The following is a 13,847-nucleotide window of genomic DNA, read 5'->3' on the forward strand; positions in this document are numbered from 1 at the left end:
TTTAATTTATATCAATTTAACCCATAATTAATGAAAGTGTAACTCGTACACCAAGGTGAGTTTTTTTAATATAATATTTAAATATTTCTAATGTTAATTATTAAATAAATTATTTTTAATGTTAAATCAATAAATATGACTAGATAATTTTTATATTTTAATTTTTATTATTAATTAATAATATGGAAATATAAAAGTAATATTTTATATTTTTAATTTTATTTAATTATAATTCTCTAATTTTAATTAAAAATATGAAAAATAATATTTCTTTGATTTAAATAATGAAAATTAATTATAATCATGAATTTTATTTTTAATTAATTATATGAAAATATAAAATAATATTTTTTATATTTTCATTTTAATTAATAATATTAAATAAAAAATAACATTTTTAAATTTTAATTTAATTATTTATAAAATATAAAAATAACATTTTAAAATTAAAAAATTTTAAAAAACGTGTGTAATAAAAATGAGGGAGATTGAGTTAAATTAAATATAAATTAAAACTTTAAAATTAAATTGGACCAAAAACTAAAAATAAACTAAATTGAAATAAAAACAAGTCAAGTTTTGTACGGAATAAAAAATCACAAGTCATGATCAATAAATCATAAACCAAATCCACAATTACAAATTAAAAAAAAAAAAAAAAAGACACTACATCAGATAAATTCACATACTTACTTTGTATAAAACATTTAATATAATTTCATCGCAATCTCTCGGAAAGTATTTCGATGGAGTTAACAATTACTCATTATCGGTAAAATTAATTATATATTCACTTCACAGATAAAGAAAGTAATTCGCAATAAGTGAAATGCAAGAAAATGAATATTGGAAGGTTTAGTTATCCAAATAAAAAATGTTACGGAGAAAAGGACTTTTACAAAATTGCCTTTTTTTTTCTGCTTCTCTTTCTCCTTCATCATCTCTGCTGCCAAATGTGTGGGTTTCTCAAAGCTTATTCCTCGCCGCGATCTCAATGATCCATCAAAGGCATTCATACTTGATAATACTGTGATTGTTGAAGTCCAAATTCCTTTGATGACATTGGGATTTAATTAGATCGAAGACCTGAAGACCAGATACATGGATGGGGAAGGAGTGAGAGAGGGGAGAAGGGTTGGAGATAGCAGAGAGATAAAAATTTCATTTAGAATTAGGTAAATTGGTCTTCTTGTAGTAAATTAACAGTAAAAATAGTAAAATTTTGACAGAAAGACTTTTTAATAAACTAATTTTTACCACGTTGATTTACTTCGTTATACAAACTTTTGATTTAAATTTATTTGTATACTTTTTTTTTAATTTTTTTCACATGATATAATATTATTAGTATATTATTTTTAATAAATAATTAAATTTAATTATTCATTTTTACTTCTAATTAAAATTAATTTAAAAAATTATATGATAATAAAATTAATAAATTAAATTACTTTAATCAATTAAAATATTATAAATAAAATGTATGAAATAAAATTTTAATATATATATATATGTATTACTTTAGTGATTCAAATATTTAAAATAAAATACCATAAATATGGTATGAGAGTATGAATATTTTAATTTTATAAATTAAAATTTATTACTTATTAAAAGTTATTTTTAAAATACTTTTAATTTTTTTAATAAAATTACTATAGTCTATTTAGATAGAGATTATAAGGCAAAAAAAAATGTTTGGTTGTTTAATTATATCCTAACATAATAAGAATTTTAAAACTAATAATTTTTTATAATTACGATTTAAATTGGTATTTTCATAAATAACAAAAATAAGGAAGAATGTTTTTTGAACTCCTAATTTTCCCTTCTCACTTTTTAAATATTTTCCCAACTATAGTTAACTCTTTAATTTTTAAAAATTTTAACTTGATTTTAAATATTTTTTATTTTTAGTGAGTAGTTAAAATTAAAATAAATCAATGGCCGAAATTATAATATGTCAATTGACTAGAAGAGAAATTAACAACTAAAATTACATCACGCTTGCTAATTTAAATCAATTTTTGACTATACGTTAAAAAACTTCTAAAATCATGGTAAAATTATAAAAAAAAAATAGTTATAATTATAAAATTTTTTTAAAAAAATTAGTATTAAGCTGTCAAACCACATATTATTATTTATTATTAATAGAATAGTTGGGTTAAGATTTTTATTTATATAAGCATTTTTTGAAATTTGATTTATAATAAGACTAAAATTTTAATATGTTAATTATTATTTATTGTAAATTAAAAATTATAAAAATAATTTAATCAGTTCATATATATGGGGATAAATATATTGATGAAAATTTAAATTATATAATTTAAAAATATATTATTATAATTTTATATTATATATTAATTTTATTCTTTAATGCAGCTTTAAATATTCATATATTTACATAATTAAATAAAGTTAAGTGGCATAAAAAAATCAAAATTTTTATGTCAATTATCAATTTTATTTAAAACTTTAATTTTATCAATTTGATAATAAACCTTTTCAATTGTTTTCAATTTTAGTAATAAATTTATTTGAAAATAATTGAACTATAAAAATTATTAAAAATTTTCATTTATTATTAATTTTAGCTACTCCTTTTAATTTTATTAATACATTCAATAATTTTAATATTTTTATTAATTTTAAAAAAAATAATAAATAAATAATATATCTAATCCTATTATCTTAAATTTTAATTTGTTTTCTCTATTTTTTTTTTACTTATACTTTTAATTTATATCTTTTTATCACTTTATTTCAAATCTAAAGAAAAAAAACCAAATATTTAAACATAAAAAATGAATAAATAACATAATCAAATTAAAATAAATATAATTATAATTTTCAAAATGATAGATAAATTAATTAAAGAAATATTTTTATCGATTTGAGAGTAATTGCTAATATTGATATGAAAATAAAAATATTAGCTAATATTAATAATATAAGCTAGTATTTGAATTGTTTTTGTCAATTAAGTAATCCAATTAGGATAGTTGCTAAAATTGAAACTATTATGAAAGTTTGAGATTAAATTGATAAAATTAAAAGGTTTAGTTAAAATTGAAAAATTTTATAAAGATTTTGATTTTTTTAGTTATTTAACTATTAAATAACAATACAAAAATTTTTTAAATATATAAAAATTTGAAGTGAATGAGTATTTGAATTTGATATTATAATTTTTTATTATATTTTAATACAAAATCACAATTTATTTTTATTTCAAATGATTAATTATCTAAATAAAGTATAAATAATTTTTATTAATAGAATTTTTTAAAAAATTTGTAATAAATTTATAAATTATAATGTTTTATTGTCATAAAAAATAAAATTTATTTGAAATATGATTAATTAATAAAAAAAATCCATTTATTTAAAATTTTAATTAATTTTATTAAACTTGAAAAATTAGTGTTAGTTTTATGGTGAAAATTCAAATGCAATTATAATAATTTTATTAAAGTTTTCAATAAAAATTATTTTTTTATTTTTTATATTAAAAAATAATTTGAGAATATAAAAATATTTTATTTTTATTTTTAATGAAAATAAAATAAATTAAAATTTATTTATATATGAAAATAAATTATAAATTTGGTTATAACTATATTTTTATCAATTTTAATTTTTTTTAAGAAAAAACTATAAATTTGTGACTAATAAAGTGGTTCTTCTACTTAAATTGGATTAAAAATTTAAATTTTTAATTTTAATGTTTAGTTAAAACTTATCCGTTACTAATATTTATATTTATTGGTATAAATGTAAATTTGATTTAATTAATATTTAATTTATATATATATATATATATATTAAATATTGAAATTAATTTTTTTAATTATATATATATAATTTTTTTAGTATTAAATTTTGAATTAAAATAAAATTTAATATTATAAATTTGTAAATATTTTAAAATAAATAAAAAATAAATTAGTAAGAATAATATTCAGTGTGTAATTTTTTTTATTAATTTTATTAAAATAAATTAAATAATTTTTAATAAATTGCTAGTACATATAGGATTAAAATTATAGAATTACTATATTAAGAATAATAATAATATATTTTTCTAGTATAAATAGAATTATTATTAAAATAATATTAAATTTTAAATTTTTTTTAATTATTGTAATATTAGAAGTGAAAATTATTAGGTATTTAGTGATATAAATTGCTAAAATGACAATATAGTATAGGTAAAAATTGTTATTATGAAGAATATGGCAACGTAGTTTGCATCACTAAAAGTTTTAGCGACAATATTATAAAAAGGTTGCTAAATTATTATCGACATATCTGTTTTGTCTCTAAATGATATTAACGATGAAATTATACAAATTGGCAATAAGTTATTATCGCTAATATACATTATTGGTGATGAATTATTTATCCATCTCTATAAATATGTTTTTGCTACTTTTTTAAATATTAAAAATAATGAAGAGTGTTTTAATAATCTCAATGTCCCCCACACATATATGTTATTTGCATTTTTTATTTTTCACTTATTAAGTTTTTATTTAAATTAATTACTTCTAATAAAATTTTATATTTAATTAAAGTTATAATATAAGTAGAATTAAAATTTTTAAATTAATTTAAATAATAAAAATATAATTATAATTAATTGGAAAAATGAATGACATTTTTTATAAGCCAATATTTCTCTTCCCATATAAATATAATTAAAATTTAGTAACTTTTTAATTTAAATATCAAAATAAAGGGACGAATTGGAGAATAATGGCAAACCTTATTGCTCTCTCCCAGTCCCTCTTTGGTTGATAGAGAGAGAAGTTTCTCTCTGGGTTAGGTTTAGTATCTGAGGCAGAAGGTGTCTTTCTCTTTTAGTATTTGCGGTCGTCTCCTACCCATCTTGGGTTTTCCTTCTCCTCCTCCAGGTGGGGCTGTATATATATGGTTTGGGTTTTGTTGTTGCTTGTAGGTGGTGTTGCTTATGGTAAAGGAAATGTTGCAGCCTGCAAAAGCTCTCTTTTGGTGTTCAAGGGTGTTTCTCTTTTCTTCTGTGACTTCGAGCATCCATCTTAGAGTCCTTTCCCACCTTATAATGGTGAATCTAAGCAGTGCATATATGCATCGTCTCCTTTCTTTGCATGTCCTTGGCAGCCCTATGGCTTTGTTTGCATCTCTTTGGTTGGTTGGATCCTAGATCGACCCTATAGTTTCAGCTCTAAGGATGGTTATTCTTGGTGTTTGTGTGTTGGTCTTAACCTTGCATGACCCTTTTGATTCTCATTGTTGATGATACATTCTCTAGTTGATTGGCTTCTTAACTATAGTGGCAATGGTGCTCTCTTGCTCAGGGATAGCAATGGGTCGGGTTTGTATAGGTATATGATTCGATTGAACCTTGATAGGACATGTTTGAATAGTATATAATTGAGTTTGGAATAGGTTGGGATTTGAAATTTAATACTCGGGTTCAAGTTTTACATGTTGAGTATTAATTACCCGAACCCGTTTATATAAATATTTAATTAAATATAAAATATATGTTTTTTATAATAATATTTATAAATTTAAAATATTTTATGGAATTATTAAAATTTTAAAATATAAATTATTAATAAAAATTAATTTTTTATATAGATTATTAATTTAAATATAAAATATATGTTTTTTATAATAATATTTATAAATTTTTATATATTTTATTTTATATAAAATAAAATTAAAATATTTTATAGAATTATTAAATTTTTAAAATATAAATTATTAATAAAAATTATTTTTTATATAGATTATTTAATTTAATATATAAAATTAAGCAGTTTTGATATTTACTAAGTAATAATAATTAGGTTTGAAATAAATTTAAATTTTGAGAATATTAATCAAATTTAAATTTAGTATGGTGATTTTCACAAATACCCTATCAGTTACCATCCTTATTCTTGCTATTGTCTCTATAATTGTGCCTAGTTAGGGTTGCTTTTGGGTGGGCCATTCTAGGATGGGCAGTTAATTTCTTTGCATTGAACCCTGGATTGGGAAAGTTGGGCGTTGGCTCATGACATAAGTAATAAATAATATCAAAATAATATATTTTGACATTAAGATAACCTATAAAGTAATAAATAATATATATATAATATCAAATATAATAGCATTATAAATTAGTGTGAATGTGATGTTAAAAATTTTAAGTAAAATTTTTTAATAGCATATAAGGCATGCTCTTAAAATTTATATTTATTACAGCGTATATATGAAATTTTATGATAATTTTCAATATGATCTCAAAGCTAAGTTTAGTAATTTTTGCTAGGATTTGTGATTTTGGGATAAACATATTGAAAAAATATATATGAAGAAAATTAACAAGAGAAATGGCATTTAATTAATATTTAAGGTGATGGGCTCCTTTATGCTATGATTTTTGTTAATTTTGGCATAAGAAGAGAGAGTTAGACTGAAAGCGATTGACAAAACTCAATTTTGACCTATCACAAGTTAACGCTTTGTTTGGGTGGTTTATAATAGATTTAATAAAAAATGTGTGTAACTAATTGGAAAATGCCAAACGAAAAGTACGATCAAATTAATTTGCAATAGTAAGTAGCCATTGTTATTGAGTATGTTACAATAGTACAGATTTTTCATCAACAGGGGGCCCTAAGAACCAGAGCAACCTTGCTGCAAACTGAAAAAACTGCAATAACTAAACAAACACAACCAGATAAACATACAGATTTTATTAACTATTATGGATACTCACCATATTCAATCATTATACGTAATCAAACTACAACACGCCCAAAATAAAAAGAAACATACACCCAAACTAACAGAATGCATGGTAGCTAATGAGGCTCCTGCAATTGTTCCACATTAACCCATATATCCTTACCAAATAAGCGAAACATTCTCCTCTGGGCAATAACTCTGTAATACCTCACGAAGCGGCCAGAAACTGAGTATATCTCCATGCTGAGACTAACTCTATCGTGCTCTCGGAGATTTTTTTGCATCACGTACTGACGCCATAGGGCTTGGCAGATAACCGGTTTTGGGTGTGGACCAACTCGACGTTTGGATAAGCGAAAATGAAATGGCTGATTGTGAACGTCTAGTGCTTCAAAAACTATGGAATGAACGCCTTGAGGAAAATGAAAAGCCCGAAGAGAACGATTAGGAAAGTTCAATGGACCATTGGGGTCCCTTAAACTGAGTGAGCGGGTGAAGAGAAGGTACGATGGATCCATTTGCAAGAGTAAGAGATAGGAGAGACAAAGGGAGAGAGCTCTTTTTAACCTTGCACAATGATCTTTAGTGGGACCCATTTGACTTCCAAATGCCAGGTTTTTAGGTGGTGAAAGGTTTGGTGATGCTGAAAATGCCAACGTACGATCGCAGGTGATTTGCAAGAGTAGAGATAGCCCATTTCATTTTTGACTTCCCAAAAAGGTTTTTAGTGCTGAAATTTAGATGTGGGACCCATTTTTTTTGACTTCCACTAAACACTATCCTTATAAACTCTCACTTTCTTTAATCTCTCTCTCTCTCTCCACAAATTTAGTACTAATTTAAAAAATAAAAAATAATTAAATAAAACAGCCACGTGCTCTTGCAAACACATCCCCTCTCTCTCTCTCTCTCTCTCTCTCTCTCTCTCTCTCTCTCTCTCCTACATTTCTATTTTATTATAATTGAAGATATTAGACAGACAAAATGCAACAGAACAAGAAGCAGCCAAATGGGCCCTACTAATATAAATTAGATTTGTGGGTTGTGATTTTTCTTTTATAAGTCTTCCCAGAGATGAGATGAATAAACATGTACCTAAGAGGCAGCTTTCTTTCAATGCTAAATGCCAATAAAAAATTCCAAAACTAGAAAACAGCATTTTACACAGAATGAGGAACATACACAAGAATATATAAACTTTATGCAGAATTTAACAGCATATGATAACAGAAAACAGAAAGTGCATAACTGAAACAAAGACGCTTATTGATGTTTTCATACCATTTATCTATATTATTTAATTCAGGTAACATTACTCAATGTGGCATCAGACTTCCCAATCCCAAATCTAACATTACAAATGCTGGAACCCTTGACAATAAAATAACACAAAATGCATTGTTCTCATTATTTCTTCATTTCTGTAAAATTTTCCGTTGTTCACTGTCTTTCTACGCAAAATAATTAACACTTACCTCAGTATAATGTAGTATTTGAAGAGGATATGACGGGAAATTACTCACATCCATTTCCTCTCATATTTCACCATGGAATACCGAGTCTACATGATTGCACTGGTATGCCAACAGTGTGAGCCACGGTAATCAAAGGCTAAATGTGCACTCGCCTAAGGAGCAAGGCGCAAAAAAAGTGCACACCCAAGTAAAGTGTATCTCAAATTTACAAAACTTTCAATTATTTCAATATCACTGGAAGTTTAATATATATATATATATATATAATAGATACAAATGCATGTTTTATATCTATAAAATAAACTAAGAAGCTTTAACACATAATAAAAAGATAATAACCAAAGATAGTCACTGAAGTGTACTCACTGTGATATGTGTTGGGAACAACTTTCATTGTCACCTGTTAAAATCAATTGCCTAAGGTCATACACATGTTTCCTTTGTACCTGATACAAGCAAATCAAATATTTTGATCAACTCCAACAATAGGAGCTGTGTTGTGTTTTATTTCAATATGCAATATTTTCACTTTAAATTACATGATTTTTCTTAGTTTGCAATTATCACGTTCAGATTAAATCAAATATTTGTGCTTCACAGGATAAGAAATTCAAAATGGTTCGCATTTTTGCATTGATACAAATAGTTAAAAAGAATGTGTTGCATCCAATATCACATAAAACAGTTTTAACAGGAAGAAAGCGGGAAAATAATGTACTAAACTTAAAAAAAAGGAAGTTGAAATATGAGCTATTAGGAAGGCAAACAATTAAAAACAATTGCAATCAATATCAATCAATCAAGTGATTGTGTCAGCAACAGACGCAGAAAATCGAAGGAAAACATTAGTTATCTCACATGCATACCTCTAATACTTCATCAAACTCAACCAGGCTTTTTCTTATGCCAAAGAAGTACTTCTCCGCATTTATTTGCAGTGCTAAAAGCTAAAAGTTATGACAGTTCAAGTTAATGAAAAACTGTTCAAGTAGTAATTAGATACAAAGACAAAACAAATAATTGAAAAATAAAAATCGATGGATGGCTATGCACATGAGCCAGAAACCAGTGAATCACCTGTTTTACAATCGCATCACCTTCAATTGGTATATCTTCATCATTAGTAATCCTTGAGATAAGTTTCACTGCCCACTCAGTATCAAAATTGAACTTTTGAAACATTTCATCCTGTAAACTGTTTCATATTACAGGCATCATCTATAAAGCCTTTTAACCTCCAAAACTATACTATGACAAAGATAGATGTTACTAAACTTGAACGTGAACAACTGAATATGCCATGTAATCTTGTTTGGAAAACATTCTAACATATTTTCCTTGAACGAGAGTAAATAATTAACCAAAGAGGATAAGAGAATTGATTATTACATGTGCCATGGCTTCTTTTGACAAAGCCTTTTCAGCCAAACAACCAATGATTAGGAGACAATTTTTCACTTGGTGATATCTTTATCTAAACCGATACCAGTAGACACAGCTTTGAAAACCATAATCTACTTGTCTTCCCAATACATGAGCACCAAACAAAAGGCTTGTGATTTTACATGTCTAGTTCTTGTAATTCACAATTCTTAGATTCTGGTTTTTGGCTTTGTTACATTATTCATCAAAATGGTTTGAATTCTGAAATTTTACATTCTTCCGTGTCAACTTAGTTAAAGGTGCTGCAATACGAGAGAAGTCTTGAACAAACCGTTTATAATACCCTGCTAAAACCAAGAAACTACGAATCTCTGACACAGTTGTGGGTCTAGGCCAATGAAGCACTACCTCAACTTTCTTCTTATCAACACACACCCCATCCTTAGATACTGTATGGCCTAGGAAAGCCATACTATCTAACCATAACTCACATTTTGAGAACTTGGCAAATAGCTTGTATTCCCGTAAGGTCTGAAGGACAAAAGCGCGCTAACCAGTGTTCCAAGACCACCCAATTTAAGTCTAGGATCTCTCCCGTGCTTTGCCGATGTGAGATTTGCCTAAGGGACCTTTCTGCCCCCCTTTTTTACTTTCACTTCAATAAGGTATGGGATGGAAAAAAAAAATGCAAGATGGGCCTTTAATTACACAAGAATTGTAGTAAATTAGTTTCATCCAATTGAAAGAACCATGATGGGAGAGAACACCATGAGAGATGTGGGCCAATAAAGTAAGGCAAAATCCCTTTCATTTTGCAAAGATTTTCATTCTAAACTTATAATGTGATTTCATTTTAATTTGGAGATCGCTTGGTTATCATGTCAAGGAAACAGTTCATGCAATAAAACCTGAATCAGTTGGATGACTCCCTGTGCTACACTTAATTACCAAAGCACTTATAGATCATGTTACAAAGGCATTATTCCAGTATTAGATTAGTCAATTAAAAATAATTTGCCAGCAATAGTGCAAGACATTAGAAAATAATAAGAATAAAAGATCATATAACAGTACAGAATATACTACCTCACCATAAATCGTGTAGATCCAGGATCCCCCTGCCTTCCTGCTCTTCCACGGGCTATTTTTAGGGAAAAGAGAGTTCCTTATACTTATAACCATGCTTTGAAATGGTAGGAATAAAATAGAAAGAAACATATATATTATCCATAACAAAGAAGTTGTTGCTAGATTACTGAGATCAATTTTATTGACAAAATAATATTAGTAAGACCACCAAATGCAACCAAAATAGATTAATGTTTTAGTTTTTGCTAACAAAGATGAAATTGTTGATTCATGACCAAGGGGCAGCATATTTTAAAAAATATATACAGCTTTAAGACATATAGCAAAGTCAACATTGCTATCATGGAACTACATTTCATGCATTATTGGCCTCATTTGAGCAATATTCTCCCGAAGCTTGGAAAGGTGCCTCAATATGCTAATAGGATTATGCCTTAAATTTGTATAGCGATTGCTTGATTTTCTGGCTGTCATACTTGAAGACTCACTGGTTATCTATTCTCAGAGACTCATGTAAAGATGTGCCAATGGCGTGGAGCCCCCAAGCCTTTTGACTTGGACCCTTCATGCAAACAATGCACTTCACAATCCTTCAAAACTAATAGATAAGTGAGTGCAATAGTTGGGCCAGAGGGTACATTTTAGACTCCTCATTAGCAAGTTTCTCGACTCTTTAAGATTCATTGGTGGCTCATTTCCACGGACTCTGAAATCATTGATTTTGCATCTGAAAAGTCGACTTTTACCCTTACTTTTACCAACATATTTATTGGGAAGTTCACATTCAAAAGATAAAGCCACAAGACTCGGATACATCTCAAAGAACATGTACCATCTAAAACAAAGAGTTTTAAAAGCTTTCAAGCAGAGTCACAAACCCATTAGTGCAGTCTTTGCTAGTAGAGCTAATGATGTTGACCCAACCTTTATCTTTGACATTACCTACATAAAAAGAGATTGATTAAATTTTGAAAATATTGATTCACTGCCCTATAGTAATCACAACCAATCACCTTTTGAAAGTTTTTTTGGCCATCGACTTCAACATCAGGAGCTTCTCGCGTTAAAAAAGAAAGCAAGCTGTCATCTACAATTTCTTTGGCGAGCATCTATCAGTTCAGATATGATAAATGAAGTTACTTCCTCCACCATATCAAAGGAACACCCAATCAAAAACACACAATGTTAAGACATAATGACACGATGGGAACAGAGTTTACCATCCTATAAGAAAGGGGCCAGGAAATATTTTAACTAAATAGCATTGGGCAAAAACTGAGGATCTATCAAGCACACATACTTTTGGGTTTCCTCCCAGAATTATATCGGTGCCTCTGCCAGCCATATTCGTAGAAATAGTAATGGCATATTTTCGCCCTGCTTGGGCAATAATTTGACTTCCTTGCGACATCTTTGCGGAAAAAAAAAAACTGCTAAATACCGAAAACAATTTATGTGAATAGCTAACTAGAAAAATGCACACTAACTGTAACATTGTTGGTAAATTTTGTCAACCTTGGGTCGTGCATTCAGGACACTGTGAGGGATTTCCCAATGCTTAAGCAGAACTGATAGATATTCAGAATTCTCAACACTGCAACAAGATGAGAAGGATGTCATATATCTGCTTGTTTAACACTAACAAGAAGACGAAATTTAGTAACGTATAGTCGTTCTGCATTGTTTTAAAAATGATATCGATCCATAGGGAATTGTGCTTAAATTGGAAATAAAAGGATAAGCTAATTAGAATGGCAAAATTTAAAGATATAAAATGAAATTTAAAATTTAAGATTGATATTTGAGGAATTTGAGCTAAATCAAACAATTAACTAAATTAATTGAAGTAGATTATCAAAATTTAATTTGAAATTTCTATTTATGAAATTGGGAGAAATTAAATCTAAATTCAATAAAAATTAAAGTGATTCTAGAGATTGGATTTTCAATATTGTTTGCATGTGGTTTATCCCTAATTTAGCCAAACACATGAGAATTGCAATTTTGAGGGAAATCAATTCTTAAATTTTTGAAACCTTTTTCAAGCATTTCAAAGTTGGTGTTCATTAAATCAAACCCTGCTTTCACGGTATTTCAAATCTAACAAAAACCCAATTAAAGCTCTAATTGATTTTGGAATGTCCCCTTAATCCTCTTAGCTTATCTCTAACACCAAGAAAACTAAGTTTATTGCAAGATTATCTATCCCAAATATTCACTTTTCAGTCCATCTATTAAGGATTAAAGCTTAACTTAATGAGGACCCATTCATCAAGCAAGGCAACAAGCTCACAAGCAATAAATCAAAATGTAACAAATCACATTTAAATGACTAAATCAGTTTAAAACCACAATACAAAACAATATTTACAAACCCATCTCTAGAATCTCAAATAACTACTCACAAATCATAATTTCAAGACAAACCCAAGTGTAGAAATGAAGAAATATTGAAAATCTAAGTTAAGGAATAGAAAAACCAGAAGAATGGTGAAGTATCAGCTGCTGGAGAGTTGCAGAACGTCCTCTGCTGCTGCTGCTGCTACCTTCACGTGCTCCTCTCTTTCTCTCCTTCTCTCTTGCCAAAAATGTCTCCCCTCCTCCTTAAACTCAACTCAACTCAACTAAGCCTTTATCCCAAAAATTTGGGGTCGGCTATATGGATTCGCTTTCTCCACTCTGAACGATTTTGGGTTAAATCCTCAGAAATGTGTAATGCTTCTAGGTCATGTTGTACTACTCTCCTCCAAGTCAATTTAGGTCTACCCCTTTTTTTCTTTCTATCCTCTAACCTAATGTGCTCTACTTGTCTAACTGGAGCCTCCGTATGTCTACGCTTCACATGACCAAACCACCTCAATCTCCCTTCTCTCAACTTATCTTCAATTGGCACCACTCCTACCTTTTCTCTAATACTCTCATTACGGACTTTATCTAATCTAGTATGGCCACTCATCCACCTTAACATTCTCATCTCTGCAACTCTTATCTTAGATGCATACGACTCTTTCAGTGCCCAACACTCACTACCATATAACATAGCCGGTCGTATGGTACATGCGGTAAAATTTTCCTTTCAATTTATTGGGAATCTTACGATCACATAAAACTCCGTGTACGTCTCCACTTCAACCATCAGGCTTTAATCCTATGACTAACATCCTCCTCACA

General features: G+C 27.6%; 1 protein-coding gene and 1 long non-coding RNA gene across 2 annotated transcripts; both read right to left on the bottom strand.

Annotated features, from left to right (window-relative positions):
- Positions 1-8,236: 8,236 nt before the first annotated feature.
- On the bottom strand, positions 8,237-11,504 carry LOC131174651 (protein translocase subunit SECA2, chloroplastic-like). The gene is made up of 5 exons (XM_058138403.1): positions 11,315-11,504; positions 10,674-10,728; positions 9,282-9,399; positions 9,071-9,151; positions 8,237-8,650 (listed from the first exon to the last, which is right to left on the bottom strand). Exons 1-5 carry the CDS (start codon positions 11,502-11,504, stop codon positions 8,567-8,569), a joined length of 528 nt encoding a protein of 175 aa, XP_057994386.1. The 3' UTR covers positions 8,237-8,566.
- Positions 11,505-12,071, bottom strand: LOC131174784 (uncharacterized). Its single transcript, XR_009145003.1, has 3 exons — positions 11,977-12,071; positions 11,690-11,785; positions 11,505-11,618 (listed from the first exon to the last, which is right to left on the bottom strand). It is a non-coding gene; the product is annotated as an uncharacterized LOC131174784 (long non-coding RNA).
- Between the last annotated feature and the right edge of the window lie 1,776 nt (positions 12,072-13,847).

This window comes from Hevea brasiliensis, chromosome 16 (assembly GCF_030052815.1).
Source record: "Hevea brasiliensis isolate MT/VB/25A 57/8 chromosome 16, ASM3005281v1, whole genome shotgun sequence".
Lineage (NCBI taxonomy): Eukaryota > Viridiplantae > Streptophyta > Magnoliopsida > Malpighiales > Euphorbiaceae > Hevea > Hevea brasiliensis.

Coding starts and splice junctions, on each gene's coding strand:
- LOC131174651 (XM_058138403.1), bottom strand. CDS start 11,504: ATGTTCTTTGAGATGTATCCGAGTCTTGTGGCTTTATCTTTTGAATGT. Junction 10,729..11,314: donor GCTAATGAGGAGTCTAAAAT/GTACCCTCTGGC, acceptor CCCTAAAAATAG/CCCGTGGAAGAGCAGGAAGG. Junction 8,651..9,070: donor AGTTTGATGAAGTATTAGAG/GTATGCATGTGA, acceptor TGCTTGTATCAG/GTACAAAGGAAACATGTGTA.